This window comes from Protopterus annectens, chromosome 7.part0, assembly GCF_019279795.1.
Source record: "Protopterus annectens isolate FY-2018-M chromosome 7.part0, PAN1.0, whole genome shotgun sequence".
In the NCBI taxonomy this organism is placed as follows: Eukaryota; Metazoa; Chordata; order Ceratodontiformes; family Protopteridae; genus Protopterus; species Protopterus annectens.
In genome coordinates, this window is record NC_056739.1 from 328,552,295 (window position 1) to 328,576,393 (window position 24,099).

Sequence of the window (24,099 nt, forward strand, 5' to 3'; positions counted from 1 at the left end):
ATCACTTTATTAAATCAAATCAAGGACCTATTTTCATAATATGGGTTTGACTTGGATGTCTAAACCAAAGTGTCCTATCCCTTAAGAGCTCTACGTTTGTTTGCTTTCTAATGTAAAGCCTTTACTAAAAATTTTACCAGCTGTTCGGAATCATCTTCTAGTGGGAATAAGAAAGGAACAGGAATATTTGATTATTTCAAACCAAACTAGCTGGTCATTTTACTGTTATATGTTACATATTCTCAATGGACATACTGTAACTTCATAGATGTATATACCTAGTAAAGTGTATAAACGAATGGTATAAGAATATCTTGTGTGAATGCACTGTATACTTCTGTTAAATTTAGATCATCTCTAGGTAGGTTATGCTGTCACAGCCTTGTTTACTTCACTTGTGTATATTTTCCCATTTATTTCTAACTTGCATTGTTTCTTTTCTGATGCGTTTTTTTTTTTTTTTTTGCAGCTGTTCACTAACTTCAGTTTATACACCAGTGTTTCTGTTGCCTTTGTCAAGTTTAATCTTTGCTAATTTTTGGTCTTCAGTATTCTATTTTCCTTAACCAGATTTTTTTGGTGTTTGACAGTGACATCTCTTTTGCCAGTGTCTTTTTTTTCCCAATGTTTCATTTTTTCGCTCTCCAAATATAACAATGTTCCCATTGTATCATTTTGCCTTTGCACCTTTTTTCTGACTGTGTGGTTTTATGATTGTTGTATGTCATTTGCACCAAAAGGCCAGGGTCACAGCAGAAAATGGCCCATGGACTAGCTTAACCACCTGTTTGACAAGCTAGTAGGAAAAACATTTCTTACATCAGCAAGAACCATAAAAACGGGTTAGTTGGCTAAGTTCTGTCATGGTGGTACAGGTCTAAAACGCGTTCGCTAACCAGTAAATGGGTGGAAAAACACTGCTTTCCAGAGTAACAAATTGCAATGGATCAGATGGTATCCTTATTTGCTGAAGAGGTGGCTAGGGGGTGAATCCCATCAATTCACATCGTAGTAGGGAGACAGAGTGCTATGCTTCTCAAGAAAAGGGTTTTCTTTATTAAAAATACATATTTTGTGTAGAGGTGTTTATCTTCCAATCCACACATTCCACTGTCTGGTGTGTGAAAATACAGATATGATGCATGTTACATTAATTCTGTTCACAAGCTTCTTGTATACTTCTCTTAGTGAATATGTGGTCTTTGAACTCTTCTAGTTATGTTTTAGTTACTTGGAAGATGATAGGCTCGTCTAAATAATGCTCAATAAGAGCGGCCACTCACATCACCTTCAGCATGCATATCATGCAGGGGGAGGTAATGAGTTAAAGGACGTGCGCAATTGTTGCTACGCTAGCTAGCCTCTCGGCGGTGAAATAAAATAAATAAATAAAATAATATTGTTCGGCTTTTCCCGGTTAGGAATCGTCACAGCAGACCTCCGCTCTGTAAATTGCGCCCTTTTGAGGCCGGGGAGGGCGCAATTGTAGTTTTTAGGGCGGTGGTGAAATTAAAAAAAAAAAAAAAAAAAAAAGATATGTTGTTGTTGTCTGTTCGTCTTTTCCTGGTTAGGGGTTGTCACAACAGAGCTCCGGTCCGTGAATTGCGTCCTTTTGAGGCCGGCCTGTACGGCGCCCTAGGCAGTCGTCTAGTTAGCCTATGGCCGGCCGTGGGTGTGAATAAAGCTGTCTTAGACCGAATTATCAGGGTGGACCATGCAGGAGAGTATGGTGCTAATCGCATATATGCAGGACAAATGGCAATATTGAGTCGAACCGCAGCGGGCCCAGTGATACAGGTTTGTTTATAGTAATGTTTTGAGCTTTACTGTTTTCGATATCCATAGGAGACATTATTTTTATGTGACAGAATGTACTAATATCAAATTGCAATTTCTCATCTCTTCTGTGCAGCATTCTTTACACTGTTTTACTTTTTATACGCAAGTTTATTTTGTGATTGCATATTGATACTTGGGGGCAAACATTATTTCCTTCCACATTGTTTTATATGTGGAAAGTTCTGTTTGATGTGGCTACTACGAAAGTGAATTGACACACGTGCTTCATCAGAGTCCAGAGTCATGGTATACTGTTATGGTTACTGTCTGGACCGGTTTCCCTTTTTCATCTAACATTTGTGTGATGTTCGTCGTCTCCCATTGCTGCAGTCCTGACTAGTGGGTACTCCGCTGCCCTCCATCGGCCCGAATACCAAAGGGCTAGATATGGCGTCGGTCATGGCGCTCGAGACTGACGTGGTGTCAGTATAAATGCGCATGACCGACACCATAACTTCAGTCTTTCTTGCCGCATGGTCCTGAGCAGAAGCAGAATTTGCAAGTGCCGTTCGGCGTTCTGGAATTGTCGGTTTTCGAGTTTCAGACCGGAGACCAAGTTGGGCTAAGTACCCCATTGGGGACATTTTCTTTTTTGTCTTTTTCTTGTCTCAGTATTGTCGGATGTCAGTAAAAAACTGTATACCTCTTCTACTTTGGCTATGAGGGCTTTGAATTGTCAGTTTCATATGCTCAAGTATCAGAATTTTTTGTTAAGTCAATTGAAATGTAAAGTGGATGCTTTAGCTGAAGGTATTGACTGTAAGGAGCTTCAGGATTTAGTGCATGCTTCAGACCAGGTTGGGAAGCATTCTCTGCAGTGTGGTTTTGATGCTTTACAAGCTTCTTCCAGGGTGGCTGCTACTAGTTCCGTTGTTCGCAGACATGCCTGGCTTAAAGGTCAGTCCTTGTCGGAGCATGTTAAAGCTCGTATTATGGATGCTCCTTTGCAGTCTGATGTTCTTTTGGCCCTCCTGTGGAATTAGTTTTGAAAAAAATGGAGGAAAAAGCTAAATCTATGCAGACAGTTAAGGAATTTTTACAGGTTCAGCCTCCTAAGTTCAATAGGAATTGGCCTGCTAAGGGATGGTCTTTTCCCTCTTCGGATTTTCATTCTAGGGGCAAGTCGAGGCATGGTAGAGGTAGGGCTTCCTTTCAGGGCCCTGTTACTTCTAGGTCTTTCAGTTCCTCTACCCCTTCTGCTGGAGAGGGCAAGGGTCAGTCCTTTCGGAAGCAGACCCAATGACCTGTGTCTTCGGCTGCCGGACTCTGCTTTGCTGGCAGCTCCTCTGGGCGGAAAACTGGGACTTTTCAGCGGGAATTGGCATTTGGTTACCCAGGACAAATGGGTGTTGGACATTGTAACTCGAGGCTACAAATTTTATTTTCACACTTTCCCGCCTTTCAACGGTATGCCGGATGTGCCTCATCAGCAAAAATTGGAAGCACAGGTTTCTTCTCTGCTCCAGTTGGGAGCAGTACAGGAAGTTCCTTCTGCGGAAAGGGGCACAGGGTTTTATTCCCGTCTTTTCTTGGTGCCAAAGAAGGGCAATACTTGGAGGCCCATTCTGGATTTATCCATTCTGAACACCTTTCTAGAAATTCCGAAATTCAAGATGTTAACACTGCAACAGCTGTTGCCTATGCTGGGCAGGGATCACTGGATGGTGACTTTGGATCTCAAGGAGGCCTATCTCCACATTCCTATCAGGCCCAGTTGCAGGAAATTCCTGAGGTTTCGGACTGGGAATTTGCATTATCAGTTCTCTGCATTGCCCTTTGGCTTGTCTACTGCCCAGGGTATTCACGAAAGTCCTGGCTCCAGTAATAGCTTTTCTCAGACTACGGGAATTCAGATTTATCCTTATCTGGACGATTGTTTGATACTGGCTCAAGACAAGCACGCACTACTTCGACATCTGCAGTGTGTGATGACAGTTTTCAGATGCCTGGGGTATTCTGTGAACGAAATAAAGTCCAGTCTAGTACCCTCACGAGAGATGTGTTTTCTGGGTGTGAGTCTGAATACAGCGACTCAGATGGCATTTCTTACCCCGGACAAACAAAGAAATCTTCACCAGTACTTCCTACAGCTATCAGTCCTGTCCAGGCTGACTGCAAGGACAGTCCTTCAAGCCTTGGGGTTCATGGCATCTTGCATTCTAGTACTTCCCAATGCCAAACTGCATATGAGGAAGCTACAATGGTATCTCAAAAGCGTTTGGACTCAACACAGCCACGATTTGGACACTGTCATTCGGATTCTTCCTTGCATCCAGAAGGAATTTGTGTGGTGGGCTCAGGAATGTCACCTAAACAAGGGACTCTCTGTGACCCAACCAGAGGCAAGTCAGATATTAATGACAGACGCCTCGGAGTCAGCCTGGGGTGCTCATTTCAAAGGAAAATGGATTCAAGACCTTTGGCCCCCGGAGTTGCTTCACTTGCATATCAATATGAAGGAGATGCTGGCAGTTCAATTTGCCTTAAAAGCATTCAAGGATCTGCTTCACCCGGGACTAGTGTTGATTCGAACAGACAACACAACTGTCATGTGGTACATCAACAAGCAGGGGGGAACTCATTCTTACCCTCTTTGCAGACAAGCAATGCTGTTATGGGAAACTGCTTTGGATCTGCACATCACTCTTCGAGCACAGTTTCTGCCAGGGGAACAAAATTCGTTAGCAGATGTTCTGAGCAGACAAATGGTGGATCCTCACGAATGGAAATTGGATCCTCAGGTGTTTCGTCAGTTGACCATGGCTTGGGGAACTCCAGACATAGATCTGTTCGCTTCTCCTCTGAATTTCCAACTACCTCTGTTTTGCACAAGGCTGTTTCATCCGAAAGCCTGGAAAATAGATGCACTATCCTTCAGTTGGAGCAACCTTCACGTGTATGCCTTTCCTCCTCTGCCTCTTCTTCCAAAAGTCCTGTTGAAAGTCAGGAGGGACAAACCGTGCATGATCCTTATAGCACCGGATTGGCCTCGCCAGCATTGGTACCCTCTGTTGAGGAGTTTAATTCAGGGGGCCCCTTGGCCATTACCACGGATTCCTCACTTATTGTCTCAAGAAAACAATCATTTTCTCAATGTCAGGGTGCGATCCCTACACCTGACAGCCTGGCACATTCAGTTTTAGAGAATGAGGGCCTTCAGCTCCCTCAACAAGTTTTGGATGTTCTTTTGGAAGCCAGGCGTCCTAGTACTCGAAAAGTTTATGCTGATAAATGGAAGAGATTTTTTCTTTGGAGTTCAGCTAAGGGCTTTGATGTCACATTGCCTGATTTGAGTTGTACATTGCAATATTTGACTATGTTATTGGACAAGGGTTTGTCTTTCTCTTCTATTAAAGTGCATGCTGCAGCTATTTCTGCTCACTATGATGGTGACCCTCCTTTATTTTCACATCCATTGCTTAAACAGTTTCTTAGAGGGGCAAAGAATATAAGACCCCCACGGAGGGCTCCTACTCCTACTTGGGATCTTAATTTTGTTTTGGAGAAGCTGACTCTGCCTCCTTTTGAACCTGCAGCTATGGCTGACTTGAAGTTGTTGTCTTGGAAGACTGCTTTTTTGTTGGCTGTTACTTCTGCTAGAAGGGTATCTGAATTACAGGCTCTCATGGCAGTGGAACCTTTTCTGATTTTTCACAGGGACAGAGTTTCCTTGCGTACTAATCCTACTTTTCTGCCTAAAGTGGTTTCTAATGTGGCATTGAACCAGTCTATACATTTGCCTACTTTTTATGCTAACCCCCAAACTGAAGGGGAAAAAGTTTTGCATTCTTTGGATGTACATAGGCAGTTACGATATTATTTGTTCAGGACCAAAGAGTTCAGAAGTTCTCATCAGTTGTTTGTTTCGTTTGCTGTGACTTCCCGTGGAAAAGCTGTCTCGAAACAAACTATTTCCAAGTGGATTGGCCATTGTATTGCTTTTTGTTATTCTCATCATGGTGAAGAAGTTCCAGTTGGGATCAGGCCTCATTCTACTAGGGCTACGGCCACATCTACTGCTTTTTTAAGAGGGGTAGCTACTAAAGACATTCTAGAGGCAGCTACCTGGAGTTCTGTACATACCTTTACAAAGCATTATCATTTGCCTCTTTATTCTAAGTCTAGGGCTGGGTTTGCCACTGCAGTCTTACAGGGCATGTCTGCAGCTCCTCAGGATATTTAGTTGTCCGACCTCCCTTTTTGTTTTTTCCGTTGCTCTGGGATTCTACCCACTAGTCAGGACTGCAGCAATGGGAGACTACGAACATAGTACGGTTTTGTACCTACCATAAATGTAGATGTTCGAGGATCTCCATTGCTGCAGTCCAATTTTCCCTCCCTCCTTCCCCCTTTTCTTTTTAGATTGGGGTTTTTGGGTGGTGTTCTTTTTTTAGCATTCTGACATCTGAGGCAAGAAAGACTAAAGTTATGGTGTCGGTCATGCGCATTTATACTGACACCACGTCAGTCTCGAGCGCCATGACCGACGCCATATCTAGCCCTTTGGTATTCGGGCCGATGGAGGGCAGCGGAGTACCCACTAGTCAGGACTGCAGCAATGGAGATCCTCGAACATCTACATTTATGGTAGGTACAAAACCGTACTTTTGTCTTGTGTGGGACGAATGTTAACACACACACAGATTATATATATATATATATATATATATATATATATATATATATATATATATATATATATATATAGTGGAAGTAGTCTGTCTGTGAGTGTGTCAAGGCTTACCTGCTTACTCTGACACACTTATTTGTGGGCTGGGTTGCCATTTTAAGACTTGCACAGATTTAACCCTCTGTTATGGCCAAAACAGATGATATCCTTTGAGGCCCTTTGTAATTTTTAATTTGCCATCTTGTGCTGTCTGCAGTGACATTATGCATGTTAGAAAATAACAATCCATTGAGAATTTGAAAACCTTTTAGTATATACACTTTTGTGGAGTTTCTTAAATTCCCCAATGGCTATGGGTGTCAGCAACTACCCTCAACAGCATACCTTCTCTGGCAGCTGCACAGGAACCAGTGCTACTTAATGGTTTCAGTGTAGCATACGACCAGAACCTAAGCAGCTGGGACAAAACCCAGTAAGCAGAGCAATTTCCAGAAGAGTCCGTCTCAGAGATTTAGGTTCTGTGTGTTCCCCCAGGAGGCTGCTTTCCATTCACTAGTGGACCGTAACAGACCTGAGATCTTGCTTACCTCTACCACTCTGGAAAACAAGAGATCCCCTGTGCCTTGATCAGGTTGGATCAGTATTGCCAAAAGTCAGATGGATACGGGCATCATATCCAGAGAGTATGCAATTCCTTTTATAGACTCTTCCCCCCCCCCCACACACACACATTACCCTTTGCCTGACATCCCACCCCATCAGAGGAAATGCAGCAATCAGGGAAGTCTGCAAGCTCTTACATTAGAGAGCCATTTAAGAGGTTCTACCAAGTCAAAAAAAAGGCTTATTGTGTTTTCAATATACTAGACCAGAAAAGGATTTTAATATTTCAGCTATTTTTAAAATAGCCCCACTACTGGATCACAGTGGCCTGAGCACCTTTATCCTGAGATTTTGAATGATCATAGTGCAGTCAGACCTTCACTACTTATAAGAAGGAGCTTGCGTGCACTCTGTAGACCTCAGATACCTGTGTTCATATAAAGATTGCCCAGGAGTTACTTGCACTTCTGGGTAGGAACAAATCTTTACCTTTTCCAGTTCCTCAGCCCCAGGATGTTCAACCAATACATGTATGTAGTGTAGCAGTATTAGCAGCAGCCTGACAAAGACTGCAGAGAACCAAGGTATGTAGTATTTGAACAACAGGCTCTAAGCTACTTCAGAACTCTGGGTGGCTAGCCCTTCTGCGAGTATTGTGTGTGTGTGTAAACGGAGCAGTAGCATCTTGAAATTGCCTGTATTAACAGTAAATTATGTAGAATAATTTATAACAATGTAGGTAGAATAAGTATAGTAAGAATGGTAAGGATAATGGAATAGCTTATTGAGTTATTAAATTAAAGTAGCTAATTTGGCAGAGGAAGGAAATTTTGGTGGGCGTGAGTTTAGTTGAGAGGAAGATAATGAGAAAGTGGATACAGTGTAATACAAGGTTAGAATATGAAAGCATTTTAATGTGCAGAATTATTTGTGATAATGTTACAAACTTAGATTTCAACATGAGTTGCTAATGTGTATGCTATGTGGGTGGATTTGAGTGGAAAACTGGAAATAAATAATTATCTAGTAAGAAACCAGCTTATGTGTTCACTAAGAATGCATCTGCTCTAGGATGTTGGGGAGCTTGATCTCACGAGTCCAGCCTCCACATCAGTTGGTATGGAGATTAAGCAGCACTATCCACATTACCTGCCTTTCATGACTCCCTTCCTTGGGGAGTGTTTGCCATCCACTCTCAGTATGACAGTTGCATGTTACATCAGCAAGTGGGTATGGGTTGGAAGCTTGACCTTAACTTCTTTTTTATCCAAAAATCATCTGTGTTTGCCAGTAGGCCATCCACATGAACAATTTTATAGTTGCCAGTTGCATCCTAAGGGATGCCATTTACCTTGAAGACTGTCGGAGTTGCTGACTGCTAATAACACGAGTTAAAAACCTCACTCCTCCAAAACACTATTCTGCATGTATGCATGTATTGTTTCCACAATTTCCGTTTTGTCAATGTAATTTGTGTCTACCCTTTTCTAAAGATCCCATTTCCATTTTTTTATCTCTGTTACAATGTTAACTACGAATTTCTAGTAATTGCTTTTTTGGCATCACCAAAATTAAACTCAACAAGACCTTACTATGTCTGAGCAATTCAGTTCCTATATACTAGCTCAAAAAAAATCCTTAATTACACCCTTTTGGTCATCCAATATTTCTGAGAAACTACTCTGCAGTGAATCTTGTCTGTGAACTTCTTACCGGGAAGATATTTTTTCTTCCCATCACACCTCCAACATTTGCCATATACCCAAGTATCCCAATAAAACTTGTATGAAGAGACACCAAGGCAGTATCCAAAGTACAATAAAACTTAGTGCACATGAGCGCTTTCAGGTGACAGGCCCTTCCTCAGATACATTGAAACAGTTAAAACATGCGTTTTAAGTACCATACCATCCAATCCTAGTATTTTACCCTCCTTTTTCTTAGGAAAGGTTTTAAAGGAACAGCAGTGTTTAAACCTGGGCTCCTATCAGCCCCTAACTTTATTATCCACTTCGCTTCATTGCATTCTGTTTCATTAGCAACATCCCCCACCTCGAATGACCTTCTTTTTCACTAATATGTTGTGCTAAAGCATAACGCAGGTTCAAATGTCTAATTTCATACAAATGTCCAAAAATCCTGTTCTTTTAACATACAGTTGGCTTTACCAACGTAATAGGAATCGCACATTTGACACAGCTATATAGACAAGATTCATACTTCTACAGTCTGCATACCCCTTCAAATAATGTTGTCCTGTTGTGGGATGTATAAATAAATTATCCTTATAGATATAGTCACATGCTTTACAGTGACAGCAAGGAAAAGTGCCTTGACGTTCTATCCTGACCATCTTGTCAAGACCTAACTTGGGTTCATGACATAGCATGTCCTTTAAATTTTTATTCCGCCTACAAGTAAAGCTTGGTCATTCTCCAACCATCTCTGCTATTCTGTGATCCATACGCAGAACTCCCCACTTCTTCTTAATAATGTCACAAACACCCCTTATGTCTTTACCATATGCAAGTATAAATTGTCCTTGTCTGCAATGAACATCCCTTTTCCTATTCATGTCTCCATTACTACCTTTCCTGTTGTACCAAGGTTTGGCCCCTTGCCTCCACTCAGACCTTACTGCATCCACTGATGTAACCACCTGTTGTCTACTATATCCCCTACTCAATAAATTTAGACAAATCACCTAATTCTTGTTAAACTGCTCCATTTTAGTACACAATACCAAAGTAAAAATTATTTGGAGTCTGCTCGGGGTATAAAAATATCTATGCAAACACTTCCAAGCAAAAATCCTATATCTTGTAGACTTTGTTGCATGTTTGATAGCCATATATACGTCCTCCCATTGTTTCCTTGTGAGTTGCTTATCTAGTCTATCTTCCAAGCTTTTCTAATCTCTTCTGATGTCTGTAGTAGTAGTTGTGCAATATTGTATATGCCCTACTAATTATCCATTTTTAGAAGCAGTTCTAGGTTCAAAAAAAAAAAAAAAAAAACTTTAGAAAGTGACCAAGTGGATCCAACGGACCAAAAACGGAGATTATGAAAAAAACAAGGATCTAGCTGTCAGGATAACCCTGTTTATTAGTACGAAGCTTTCAAACTTACTAGTTCATTGTCAATGCAGCATTGACAGAGAACTAGTAAGGTCGAAAGCTTTGCGTACTAATAAACAGTGTTATCCTGATGGCTGGATCATTTTTCATTTTTTTTTTTTTTTTTTTTTCCCCATAGCTTCTGCTCTATATTCAACTAAAAATTCAACCAGTTCAGGTCTTTCACTTGGGCTTCCCCTTTGATATCAGTCCCTGATAGGGAGAGCAGTTTCTAGCTTGTAGTCTAAATGTCTTCTTGGTCTCTTCCCATTATCTTACCTTTGTCTCTCTAGCTGTTTGCTGCCAGTACTTTTGTTCCTTTGCCAGTTTTCTCCAGTAAAGTCCAGCCCCTTCTTGCATATTCTCTGTTCTCCTAATTGCAGTCATCCATATCATCAGTATCTCCTTTCTGCATTCTCTTGTTGGCTTAGTTTTTTTTAATATTTTCTGCTGCTTTATGAATATAATTTGTTTGGCTGCTGTTTATTCTCCTTAAGTATCTGTATTTAAAATCCTACACTTTTCTCCTTTCTTGAATTTCTCTCCTGCTTCATCGTCATCCCTTTCCACTTTCTGCTTGTGTTATCAGCCTTAATTGTGTAGCTCTAAAATATTACTTCAAATCAGGTAATTCTAAATCACCTCCTTCTATTGGAAGGAACAATGTATCCCACTTGACCCTTGTCCTCCTCCCACCCAGATAAAATCCTTCAATTCTTTATTACTGTCCACAACTTGTCTGGTTGATAAAAATATGCCTAATCTGTATGTAAAATTAAAGGGACTAAAAACGTTTTCACTGCTTGTATCTTGCTATCCATATTCCTAAACACAAGCTTCCAGTTTCTCAGTTTTTGTATTATCTTTTGTTTAGTCTCTTCCCACACATCCTTAGCTGCCATAACAGAATCCTTTTTGGCTATACTCCTAAATACTTATGTTCCCATAAATATGGGTATTGCTGAACCAATTTTTGTGTACATAGTTTACAGCTATATCCTTTGTTTTGTTTTCATTAGTTTTATAGCCCAGAAGTCTTGAAACTGTTTCAGAATGTTCCACAACAATTTTATGGTTTTATCAAGTACAAAGTAATAGTCTACAAATACAGATAACTTTTCCTGATTTACCATACAGATTATATCCTTGAATTTCTGGGTCTCCTATTTTCTTTGCCAGTGGCTCTAAAGATAAAGCAAATAAAGGGGAAAGAGGACACCCTGCCTGGTTTTCTCTGTTCAGTTACAATTTGTCAGAGGCGTACACTCCCACTTTAATTTTTGCTTCCAATCCTACATATACCCTTCTAATCAACCTTGTTATTGTATCAGAGAATGCAAATGCTTCCATTGTCCTACTCCTAAAATTTCTGCTTACTCTGAGGAATGCTTTCTCTGCATGAAGATCTACCAATAACACCAGTATTTTCTTGCAGTCTGCTTTCCTGCTGGATCATAATTGTTCTATTAATGTCACATGTTTGCCTTCCCTCCATAAAACCACATTGATCCATATCTATCAATTTTGGCAACACCTTTGCCATTCTTTTAGCTATTAGACATAAATTGATCATTTATAATTTAAAACATGGATCTGATGGGTCTTTTACTGTCTAGGTGTTACATCCACCACATCTTTCTTCTAGTATGCTGGTGCTTCCCCTTTTAAATACTGTTAAACAAAACCTTCTGGATCTTTTATAACTTTCCTCCACAGGAATACCATCTATTTCTGGAGAATTTCCTGCAGATTGATTACATGTCACCATTTTTATCTCCTCTCATGTCACCATTTTTATCTCCTCTATCACAACTGTTAATTGTTGAGTTTTATCTGCCTCTAACCTTGGCATACTTGAGTCTTGCATAAATATTTCCATTTGTGCTGTTTCTTGATTTCTAAAGTTCGTTGCTTTATATTTTCATACTATTTCCAAAATATCTCTTGTATCTGTACAGGATCTGTGGTTATTTTTCATGTTATCTCCCAACGTTTGGCAACAATCCTTTCTACTTCCTGTTGCCTAAATCATTGTGCTGAAAGAGTAAAAAAAAAATTGCTGTTGAGTAATTTTTGTAAACTAATGCAATATTATTCAGATATTCCCTTATTTTCTCTTTAGCTGTCTGCAGTTGCACCTCTTGTTTTTTGAGATTCATCTTATTCTGCGGTGTTTCAGCCTTTGTCAGCCCCCCTAATTCTTGTTGCTTCTTAACCATATCTCCCTTTTATTTCTAACCCGTTTTTAAACTCCACTTTTATTTTATCCCACTCACTAGTTATAACTTCTGAAAAAAATTGTTTTCTATAAAAACTCTCAAATTTCCATTACCCATTATTTAAATTCCTCCCTTTTTAAAAGGTAGGTGGGGAAGGGCCACTGTATTATTTTTGCTTCATTACCCTGCATTTTAATTTTGGTTGTTGTTGGTGTATGATCTGAAATAATTCTTATATTTGTTTCAAAGTATTCCATTAAATTAACGTCTTCCTAAGAAATATAATCTCTGTATAATGTAGCCCAGTTATTGTATCTTGGGGAAGAATACCAAAATTCTCTTCAAGTTCCTACTACTGAATTAACATCTTCCATATTAAATATTTTCATAAATTTCTTTAGAAATTCACCCTATTTTGGTATGTTTTCCCTTCTAGGTCCCCATATGCATCCTTGCTATTGCAAATCAAGTTTCAGTCCCCACCTATAAGTAATATTCCCTGCTGAAAGATGATTATTTCTCCCAAAAGTTTAAGCTCCATAATAGCAATTTTAGGTGGAATATAAATACATGCCAGCTTAATTCTGTTCCATTGCCAGTAGCCCCTTACTATCTCAAAATCTACTATTAGTCTTTTTTTTTTCTTCTATCAGTGTTGACGCTCATCTAGCAATTAGCATAAGTACTCCCCTTTTCCCGTGTTCCTGATAGTTTGCTGAATAACCATCCTGAAATCATTTCTTTATCAGTCACATACTCACTTCTTTCCAGATGTGTCTCCTGTAGCATTGTAGTTTGCACTGTACATTTCTTAATATAATTAAGTACTCTTGCTGTTTTGTCAGTATCTGTGAGGCCATTCACATTAGAAAATACATTTATTGTAGCTATTATGATGTTATTATTCCCACCTGTTTTGTGTGTGTGGATATATAGCATGTTTTTAAAATGTCTATGCATCCACTAATCTTTGGCAGGCTGATCCTTTATACAGCTGTTTTCTTGTCCTCTACATATGGATCTATGTAACATTTTACCAGGCTTTTGTTTTAATGCAAACCCTTAAAGGTCTCCAAATGTCCCCAAAATAACTCCATACCTATTAACTTAAAACAACAATGTACATCTTCAAATAATAATTAACCCTCCTCGTAGGAACAATTGTCCCAAATCAACAGTTGCTCTCACATGCATTAATTACCTTAAAATTAAGGTTGACTATGCTAAAGCACAGCCTGTGCTCTTTCTTACACTAATTGCTGTCTCGTCTTGTCTTTATTCTCCTCTCGTATGTGAAAAAACAACTTGTATGCTTTCAGAAAACCAACTTTTAGCCTTAATAAAAAGTGCACTGTCTGTCTTTAAATAATACACTGTTCTAGTAAATGCATTCATTAGCTACCAGAAAAACTGCTTTTATTCACTTCCAATAATTTCAAACTTTTTATTTTTTTACTGAGCTGATTACCCTTGTACCTTTTAATTTTACATTTCTCTCATTAAGCAATGTCCAGAACTCCCAATTTATTGCCTTAACCTTTAGCCAGCTTGTTTCCGTGGAAATGTAAAAATAGATCTTTTCTCAATTGACATTCAGCATTTATTTGCTTAAAGAAAGCCATTACATTGCAGTCTCTCACTTAAAAATAAAAACATTCGTTTACACAAACTTAAGCCAAGGGCATTAATCCAGCGATTCACCAGTGCAGTGTAAAAGAAAACATTTTCAATTCTGCATATATTATAATCTGTGTACTTTACACTCGTCCTCCATCCCAGTAGCTCAAGATTACAATATTAACTTCTTCCAGCCTTTCTTCTCTCTTTACACTGTAATGCCTTTATATCAACACTAAAGAAAAAATGTACTTGTTTACTTTAGTATCATCACTTATAGCAATCATTGAAAATGTTCCAGTATATAACATGCAATGTATATTGTGAAATGTTTTGCACAAATACTGTGAAGAACAAACATTTTTACTTTTCTTTTTTTTTCTTTTCTTTCTTTTCTTAGCATCTTTCCAAACATTAATGATATGAAGTTGGGTATATGACTGTCCGTTCAAGTTTAACAAAGTCAACAAATATCCAGTCTTTCTCTGCCACTTTTTCTTGTAAAGTCCTATTTCATAATGGAATTGATGCTTTTTAGTTTCGTATTTATTCACTAATTTCAGTGTTGGTCGTGGTCTTTTTAAACATCTCCATCTCCCAACCCCTAGTTTCCAGTTCAAATCCAAGGTCCTCTCGGTTCTCGTCAATTCCTGTGCTTTTTCTGCATCTCAAGCATTATAAATTTCCTTCTCATTTGTCTTGTGTACATTGACTAATCATTTTTTAAACACTCCACTGTCTCCAATTTTTAATGCTTTGCCCTTCTGCTACAGTTTTGTCCGAATCAACTCCTTCTGCTGGTATGAGTGCATCCTTACTAATACAGTTCTTGGATGCCAGGTTTGGAGCATACATACTGTGTGCCCTTTCATTAACAAATCCAGCTTTGGAATGCCAGTCCAGTTACTTATTTGTGCTTTCATAAAATTAATATGGTCTGTTAGTTCCAGTTTCTCTGGTGCAGCAATTTTTTTCTATATTCTCTGTTCTCTACCATTTTTTTTTTTTTTTTTTTTTTTTTTTTCAAACTGCTCTGCTTGAGCAGTCCCATACTCGGCCAACCTTTTCTGCATTTGGACAGGACCCATTAAGGAAATACCATCGTTTATAGATTATCTCGACCACACTACTGACTTTTTGAGATTCACTTACCAACATGATAAAAATGAAATAGCATATTTGGACACCTTGATTAGTAATACAGGGATTGGTTTTGCCTCTCAAATTTACAGGAAGCCCACGTTTTCTAACTATTACATACATTATAGTAGTTGTCACCCTCCCCACATTTTTCGCAATGTGGTTAAGGGACAAAGCATTCGTGTAGCTAGGATGTCATCCACTAGAGAATGTATGATTAGTGGGTTAGAAACATTGTACAACCTATTTTTAGATAGAGGTTACCCCAAAAATATGTTAGACAATGTAACAACTTTTGTTAAAAGTCAATGGGGGAACAAGTATGTACCATTGTTGGGAAGGAACTTTATTAGTAAGCCCATAGCGAATTTTGATAACGAAAAGAAAGTGTGCGTGTTGAGGTTTAATCCTTACACTAATATAGTGATTGAAATACTGAGGAAATATTGGGAGTTGCTGTCTTCATCTATATCTACAGGACATATAGTTGGAATGCAATTAAACACTGTATACAAAACGGGTAATAATTTAAAGAGAATACTAGAGCAAAACAAAAGAAAAATAAAAGTGGCAAATAAGAAAGGTACATCTCGATGTGGTTCGTGTAACCAATGTAAGAGTATAAATACTAATGTTAGACTAAGGATCAACAATATTACTAGATCACTGGTTACATGTAGAAAAGGGAATTGCAATACGCAACGTATAGTTTATATAGCTACGTGTACAAAGTGCCCCGCTTACTATATAGGGAAAACTGAGAGGAAATTCAAGACTAGAATTTACGAGCACCTATATAAAACGAGGGGACCCCAAGAATGTGTTGAGCAAGCATATTATTGAAAATGGTCATGACCACACTTTTTTATTTGCTATTATTGACCAGGTTGAAATGGGGGATAGAGGAGGTAATTGGAAGACATACCTTGCATGGGTTGAAAGCAAATGGCAAATAAGCCTGGATGCCACTACACCTCCAGGAATTAATGACCATATTAGCCTAAAGCCTTTTTTAGTTGTGCAGTAGGATGCATTTGAAATGTTTATCATATACTGAACAAATACGTATAGCCACAGTACCTTTGTGCTAGTGTTATTGCTAGTGTATAGAGCATATTAAGTAGGTATGATTCACCTAGTGGGCATTGTTAGTACACATTGTAAGTCCTACACCGAGTTAATAAGTCATTTGGTGTACAATTTTAAAAGTATAGGTTAATTGTAACATTAAACACTTTAGTAGTAAATTACATTTAGGAATAGATGCTTTATGTATGGTATTTTTATATACAAATGTTTTTAATATTGTGCCCATATAATTGATTACGAAATTAATTTATTTATTTATATATATTTTTTAACAGTGTTTTTTAATGAAATTGCACTATGACAATTAGATGTGCCCAATTAATCAATTTAATTAAAATGGGCGCCAAAATGTTTTATAAACTATGTAGCTACAGTGAATAAGGGTTCTGATGAAATCTGGCATTATCAGATGAAAGCGCTTAACCATATCTTATTCGCTCTTGTGTACTGGAAGAATTTTGGAATAAAATCTGTGTTTTTACACCAAGGAATTTCTGGCTCTCTATCTCTGGTCAAGGGGGACCGTATCAGCTGTTCGTGATTTTCTGCATTTCGACCTGTAAGATTATTCTATCAGTTCATTTGAATAGATGTGTAAAGCTTCTTTTTTTTTTTTTTTTTTTTTTTTTTTCTCCTTCCCAGACATATTTTCTCTACACCTTTTCTAGTTGATTTTCTTTCAGGCTTTGTAAGTTTCTTATATGCTGGCATCCCAAGCAGTGTGCTTACAGTAACAGAATTGTACTACAGCAGGCAGAATTACTTGTCCATATCTTATCAGTTTCTTTTTTCACATTGGGAGAGCTGAAATTAAGCTGCTGTAGTGTGCCGCCATCTTGGAATGTACCTGATGACATTTATTCACATAGCCATATTGCACAAGGCCAAAGTACTTCTCATAGTCCCCCTTTTTTGGCCTAGCAGATCATTTCCTTTCTTTGATTTACCATCTTCTGGAGAAGCCCAAGCAAAAGCAGAGGATACTTGCTTTGGTAAACGTTTGGTGACTGTGCCCACAGCATGGCTTTACTGTAAGCGATAATGAATCAAATATGCTACTGTCATACTTTTGACACACGGCATCATCCAGTGTCCAAGAACTTTCATAAAAACAATGCTTTTGGTCCACGTACTTTCATAAAAACAATGCTTTTGGTCCACGTAAACCTCATTTAGCTGTAAAATATGTACAAGAAAAATATATATATAATATGTATATATTTTAGAAGTCAAGAAAAAGAAGTTGATAAGAGATCTACAAAATTTTAGTAGAAATAATGTATTTGTTTGGCCAAAAAACAACAACGTAACTAGTGTGTCCAATGCACAAGCTCATGAAGTCATTCAGAGTCCCTGAGCGGTCCGGGACATTGGCAAAGAGGATCGACATCTGCCTTAACTAATGAAAACAGGCGAGTGGAACAGGAACAGCGCACGAGTCCTAGGTCTGAAGAGGCGGGGCAAAGACGAGTAGTGGTTGAAAAAATAACATCAGAGAACGGTTTGAATGTTCAAGACAACCCTTGTTCTCCAACGCTACCACTTTCTGTATATTCTACACCGGTAGAATCCATGACTGGTCTTAAACAACAAGAGTCAGCTGAAGGCTCGCTTCGTCCTAATTTAGATGTTAGGTGTAAAATACCAGTGGAAAAGGCGCCTATTACCTGTCCCCCTCCCAATAAGAACAGGGAGGAAGAGGTCGCTTGATATGGACGAGCCAAGAGTGCAGAAACGGCGGGAGCCGTCGCATGTTCAGCAGGTATGTACATTAACAAAACTCTGGAATCAGGCAGCCTAGTATGGAATATTTCTAAGTATAGGTTATCAAGACATGAGATTAACTTGTTGAACAAAGGGACTAGTTTTATTCCTTCAGCTAATATTGATATAAGTGATGCAATTTTAGCTGTTAAGGTCTTTGCTCGAAATTTGGCATTGAAGTTAATGTTTGGGGATGTTTCCTCAAATGAATTTCATTCATTTAAACAAAGAAGTACTTTTATGCCTCATCTTCCAGCAAATGTTGATTTATTTGTCAAAGCAGTGGAAAATGACTTGTATGGAGGCTTTGAGACCTTCCAAAGAACTAATGTCCGTAATCTAACAACGGAAGGAAAGTCAGCACTGCATGATTTGAAACAGAATATGAACATTGCTATACGACCTGCTGACAAAGGAGGCCCGATTGTTGGTCATGGATAGTGTGTATTATAAAGAGACCATGACAAAAATGTTGAACACTGATGCTTATAACAGGGTCTCTCCTGACTTAGTGCAAGATATTCCTATAAGTCTGCATAGAATGTTTCATGAATGTAAAGGTTTGGGTCTGTTGAATGATGAGTTATGTAATTATTTCTTGGTTGAGCATCCAGTAATACCTAGAATGTATGGGCTTCCCAAAATACATAAGAATCCTTTGCAACCTGCTTTTAGGCCCATTGTAGCTGGAGCAGGTTGGCTCACTGAGCCAATGTCTATTTATTTAGATTTTGAATTAAAACAAGTACTTCAGAGGTATACCTATGTATTAAGGGACACTGAACAGATGTTCTTCATTCCACATTGCTGCAGTCCTAACTATTGGGTAGTCCGCTGTCCAGTCGGCCCGAATACCAAAGTATATGGCTGACGTCGGTCAGGGCGCATTAGACTGACGTCAGTACGTCAGGGTACTAATGCGCATGACCGACGTCATATCCTCAGTCTTTTTTGCCGCATGGTCCGATGCAGAAGCAATTTTGCGAGTGCAGGTTGGCGTTCTGAAAGTTTCTGAAGCCAGAGTTTCAGACCGAATCAAAGTTGGCTAAGTACCCCGTTGGGGAATATTTTGGTTTTTTCTTGCCTCAGTATTTAACCGATGTCAGAAAAAGTGAATAACTGTATTTCTTGTGGGAAACAGATACCTCATAGGGATTACCATACTTTGTGTATACCTTGTTTAGGGCCTGAGCACGACGTTGTTGGATGCCGCTCTTGTGCTAGATTTAACAAACGCACTATTAAGAGAAGGTTAGATTGTGCCAGGTTAGTGTTTGGGAAGCGTTGTAATTATAAAATGCCGTCGGATGCTCCGACGCCGGCTTCGGCTAAAAACGCAAGGACAAAACAGCAAAGCCTAGAGTGGAGGAATCGACAGTCCCAGACGTCGGTTCTTTAGAGGGCTCAGTGGAGCCGGAGGTTTTGCCAGGTGTTTCTTTGGAGTCTCAGGGAGAGACTTTACTGTTACAGGATGTATCCTCTCAGGAAGTAGGCCAGGTTGAGGGGGCTTCTCAGGTGGCTGTTCTTCCCTCTCTTCCTAAGGTGGTCAGAGCCTCCCCTTCTGTTTCCAAGACCTCTTTGAGGGGCAGGCCGAGTTTTGCTTCAGTGGGGGTTTCTCCTAGTACTTCTGGGTCTTTGCCTAAGAAACATATGCTTAAAATGGCAGAGGATTTGATTACTATGATAAGAGGTTCTATGCCCCCTCCTGATAAGAGGCCTAGGGTGGAATCTGAGTTTGAGAGTTTTGAGCAATGCTCGGAGGCTTCTGAGTCTTCAGCTGAAGACTTGCAGGAGTACCCTCCTTATTCTGATTCTGATGTGGATGATTCTACTCCTTCAGCTTCCCCTCCTGAGGATTTTTCATTTTCTGAGACTCTGCATTCCATGAGGGAGCATTTTAAATGGGAAGGTCAAGATTTCTCTGATTCCAGGAAAAGGCTTAGGGAATTCTTGTTTTTACCACAGCACAGGCCTTTAGCTATTCCTCCTGTTTTGAATGTGGTGGAAGATGTTTTTGCAGAGGCTTCCTGAATCAGATTCTTTGCCTCCTGCCCCAGTTAAACCGGATAGGTATTATAGGGTGCCTGAAGCTCATAAGTATCTTTTAAGAGTCCTAGGGCAGACCCGAAACTGTCTCTCAGGGGCCTAAAGGTGTGAAGGCCTCAGTTGTTAAAAATCCTGTCCCTCCTGATAAAGAGGCAAGGGCTTTGGATAGATGGGGAAAGAAAGTGTATACTTCTTCCACTTTAGCCATGAGGGCGTTGAATTGTCAGTTTCACATGTTAAAATATCAGAATTTTCTTCTTTCACAGTTGAAATCTAAGGTGGATGCTCTGGTGGAAGGTATTGAGTGTAAAGAGTTGCAGGATTTAGTTCATGTGTCTGAACAAGTGGGTAAACATTCCCTGCAATGTGGTTTTGATGCTGTGCAGGCCTCCTCCAGGGTGGCTGCCACTGGTTCTGTTCTTCGTAGGCACGCCTGGTTGAGAGATCAGAACTTAGCTGAGCATGTTAAGACAAGGATTTTGGATGCTCCTTTACAGTCTGATGTGTTGTTTGGTTCGCCTGTGGAAGCAGTTTTAAAGAAGATGGAGGACAAGGCTAAGTCTATGCAAACTGTTAAGGATTTTTGCAGGTGCAGCCTCCAAGTTTAGTAGAAATTGGCCTGCTAAGGGATGGACTTATCCTGCTTATGATTCCCAGTCTAGGGGTAGGTCTAGACGTGGTAGGGGCAGAGCTCAAGGTGCTTTTAGGCCTAGGACAGGGAGTTCACCTGCTCGGACTTCTGGTGAGGGCAGGGGTCAGTCCTTTCGTAAGCAGACCCAATGACCTGCCTTTTCAGCTGCCAGTGCCTTCTCGCCTGGCGGCACCTCTAGGAGGAAGACTGTCTCTTTTCAAAGAAAATTGGGATTTAATTACCCAAGACAAATGGGTTCTGGATATCATTCACCACGGTTACAGGTTTTATTTCCATACCTTGCCTCCTTTCAAAGGCATGCCAGACATTCCTCCTCTACAAAGACAAGAGGCTCACAAGCAAATTTCTCAGTTACTCCAAATAGGGGCCATTCAGCCGGTTCCTGTGCCAGAAAGGGGCCTAGGATTTTATTCTCGCCTGTTCCTAGTACCAAAGAAGGGGAACACGTGGAGACCAATTTTGGATTTATCTATCCTCAACACTTATCTGGACATTCCCAAGTTCAAAATGTTGACGTTACAACAGCTTTTACCTCTGCTGGGCAAGGATCACTGGATGGTAACTTTAGATCTCAAGGAAGCTTACCTTCATGTGCCTATAAGACTAAGTTGCAGAAAGTATCTGCGTTTTCGAGCTGGAAATTCTCATTATCAGTTCTCTGCATTGCCCTTTGGCTTATCTACTGCCCAGAGTATTCACAAAGGTTCTGGCTCCAGTGATAGCTTACTTCAGGCTAAAAGGAATTCAAATCTATCCTTACTTGGACGATTGCCTGATTCTGGCTCAAGAAAAGGAAGACCTTCTACAGCATTTGGAATATGTCATAGCAGTGCTAAGATGCCTAGGGTATTCTGTGAACGAAATAAAGTCCAGTCTAGTACCCTCTCAAGACATGTGCTTTCTGGGTGTGAGACTGAATACAGCAGCCCAGATGGCCTTTTTAACCCCGGACAAACAAAAGAATCTTTCCAGTTACTTCCATCAACTATCTCTTCAGTCCGGGCTGACTGCAAGGACAGTCCTTCAAGCCTTAGGGTTCATGGCATCTTGTATTCTGGTGCTTCCCAATGCCAAACTGCATATGAGGAAGCTACAATGGTATCTCAAAAATCTATGGACACAGCACTGCCAGGATTTGGACACTGTCATTCAAATAATACCTTGCATTCAAAAGGAATTTTTGTGGTGGGCTCAGGAATGTCACCTAAACAAGGGACTCTCTGTGACCCGGCCAGAGGCGAGTCAGATTCTAACGACAGATGCCTCAGACATTGCTTGGGGAGCTCATCTAAATGGCAAGTGGATACAAGACAAGTGGCCTGCCAGACTACAGCATCTACATATCAACATGAAGGAGATGTTAGCAGTCCAGTTTGCATTAATGGCTTTCAAGGAGTTACTTCTTCCAGGGCAGGTGTTGATTCTAACAGACAACACAACTGTCATGTGGTACATCAACAAACAAGGGGAACACATTCTTACCCATTGTGCAGGCAAGCAATGATTTTATGGGAGACTGCGCTAAGCTTGCAACTAACTCTTCAGGCAAGGTTTCTGCCGAGCACAGAACTCCTTAGCAGATGTGTTAAGCAGACAAATCATGGATCCCCACGAGTGGAAACTGGATCTTCATGTATTTCAAAAGTTGAGTGTCCTGGGGAACTCCAGACATAGATCTGTTCGCTTCTCCACTAAACCACCAGCTGCCAAAGTTTTGCACAAAGAGGTTTCATCACACAGCTTGGAAAGTGGATGCTCTTTCTTTCAGTTGGAAAAATCTTCATGTGTATGCGTTTCCACCTCTGCCTCTTCTTCCAAAGGTGCTTCTAAAGGTCAGACAGGACAAGCCAAGGATGATTTTAATAGCTCCAGATTGGCCTCAGCAGCACTGGTACCCATTACTGAGGACTCTGGTAAAGAAGCCTCCATGGCCTTTACCCTTGATTCCACATCTGTTGTCCCAGAAGGACGGTCGTCTGCTCAATGTCAAGCTTCACTCTCTTCATCTAACAGCCTGGCATATTCTGTTTTGAAAGACAGCAGGTCTCAACTTCCTCAGCAAGTTTTAAATGTGATTATGGAAGCCAGAAGACCTAGTACAAGGAAAGTGTACGCAGAAAAATGGAAGAGATTTTTATTTTGGACTGCAGCAAAGAATTTGGAGATTTCAGAGCCTAATTTGAGTGTGGCTCTTCAATATCTTACTGAGTTATTGGACAAAGGTTTGTCTTTCTCTTCCATTAAGATTCATGCTGCAGCAATTTCAGCTCACTATGATTGTGACCCACCATTGTTTTCACATCCTTTGTTCAAGCAATTTCTTAGAGGGGCAAAGAATATAAGACCCCCACGTAGAGCTCCTACTCCTGCTTGGGATCTCAATTTTGTGTTGGAGAAACTTACTCTACAACCTTTTGAGCCTGCAGCTACTGCTGAACTGAAATACTTGTCATGGAAGACTGCTTTTTTGTTGGCCATTACTTCTGCAAGAAGGGTTTCTGAGTTACAGGCCCTTATGGCGGTTGAGCCTTTTCTGATTTTTCATAAGGATAGGGTATCATTACGTACTAATCCTTCCTTTATGCCTAAAGTGGTTTCTAGTGTGGCTTTAAACCAAACTATTCATTTGCCTACTTTTATGCAGATCCCCAAAATAAAGGGGAAAAGATTTTGCACACTTTAGATGTACACAGGCAATTGCGTTATTATTTGAGCAGGACTAAGGATTTTAGGCAGTCTCAGCAGTTGTTTGTTTCTTTTGCTTTGAGTTCTCAGGGCAAGCCTGTATCAAAACAAACTATTTCTAGGTGGATTGGGTTTTGCATTGCATTTTGTTATTCCCATCATGGCAAGGAGATTCCAGCTGGGATTAGGCCTCATTCCACTAGGGCTACTGCCACTTCAACAGCTTTTAAGGGGTGGCAACTAAGGATATTTTGGAGGCAGCTACTTGGAGTTCGGTGCATACTTTCTCTAAGCATTACCACCTTCCTCTCTACTCTAAGTCTAGGGCTGGTTTTGCCACAGCTATTTTGCAAGGCATGTTATCAGCTCCTGCTTCCTTATGATTTGCCAGCCTCCCTTACCTCTGCTTTGGGATTCTACCCAATAGTTAGGACTGCAGCAATGTGGAATGAAGAACATAGTACAGTTTTGTACCTACCATAAATGTAGATGTTCGAGGATCCACATTGCTGCAGTCCAATTTACCCTCCCTCCTTCCCCTCTGTGTTTAGGGGTGGTTGTGTAGGTGAGGTTATATTCTGCTTATTGTGTATATTTTGTATATATATATATATTTTGATGCAGATATGTTGGGAGTTTTTGGTTTTGGCCTTATCTTTTCAGGGTCTTCTGACATCTGGGGCAAGAAAAGACTGAGGA

General features: G+C 40.0%; 1 protein-coding gene across 1 annotated transcript in view; it reads left to right on the forward strand.

The window, feature by feature from the left end:
- The first annotated feature begins 1,367 nt into the window (after window positions 1–1,367).
- COQ7 (coenzyme Q7, hydroxylase) overlaps window positions 1,368–24,099 on the forward strand; it is a 79,662-nt gene continuing 56,930 nt past the window's right edge. The window contains exon 1 of the mRNA XM_044076893.1: window positions 1,368–1,797. Coding sequence (XP_043932828.1) covers window positions 1,537–1,797 — 261 coding nt within the window. The 5' untranslated portion in view covers window positions 1,368–1,536. The remainder of the gene's footprint in view (window positions 1,798–24,099) is intronic.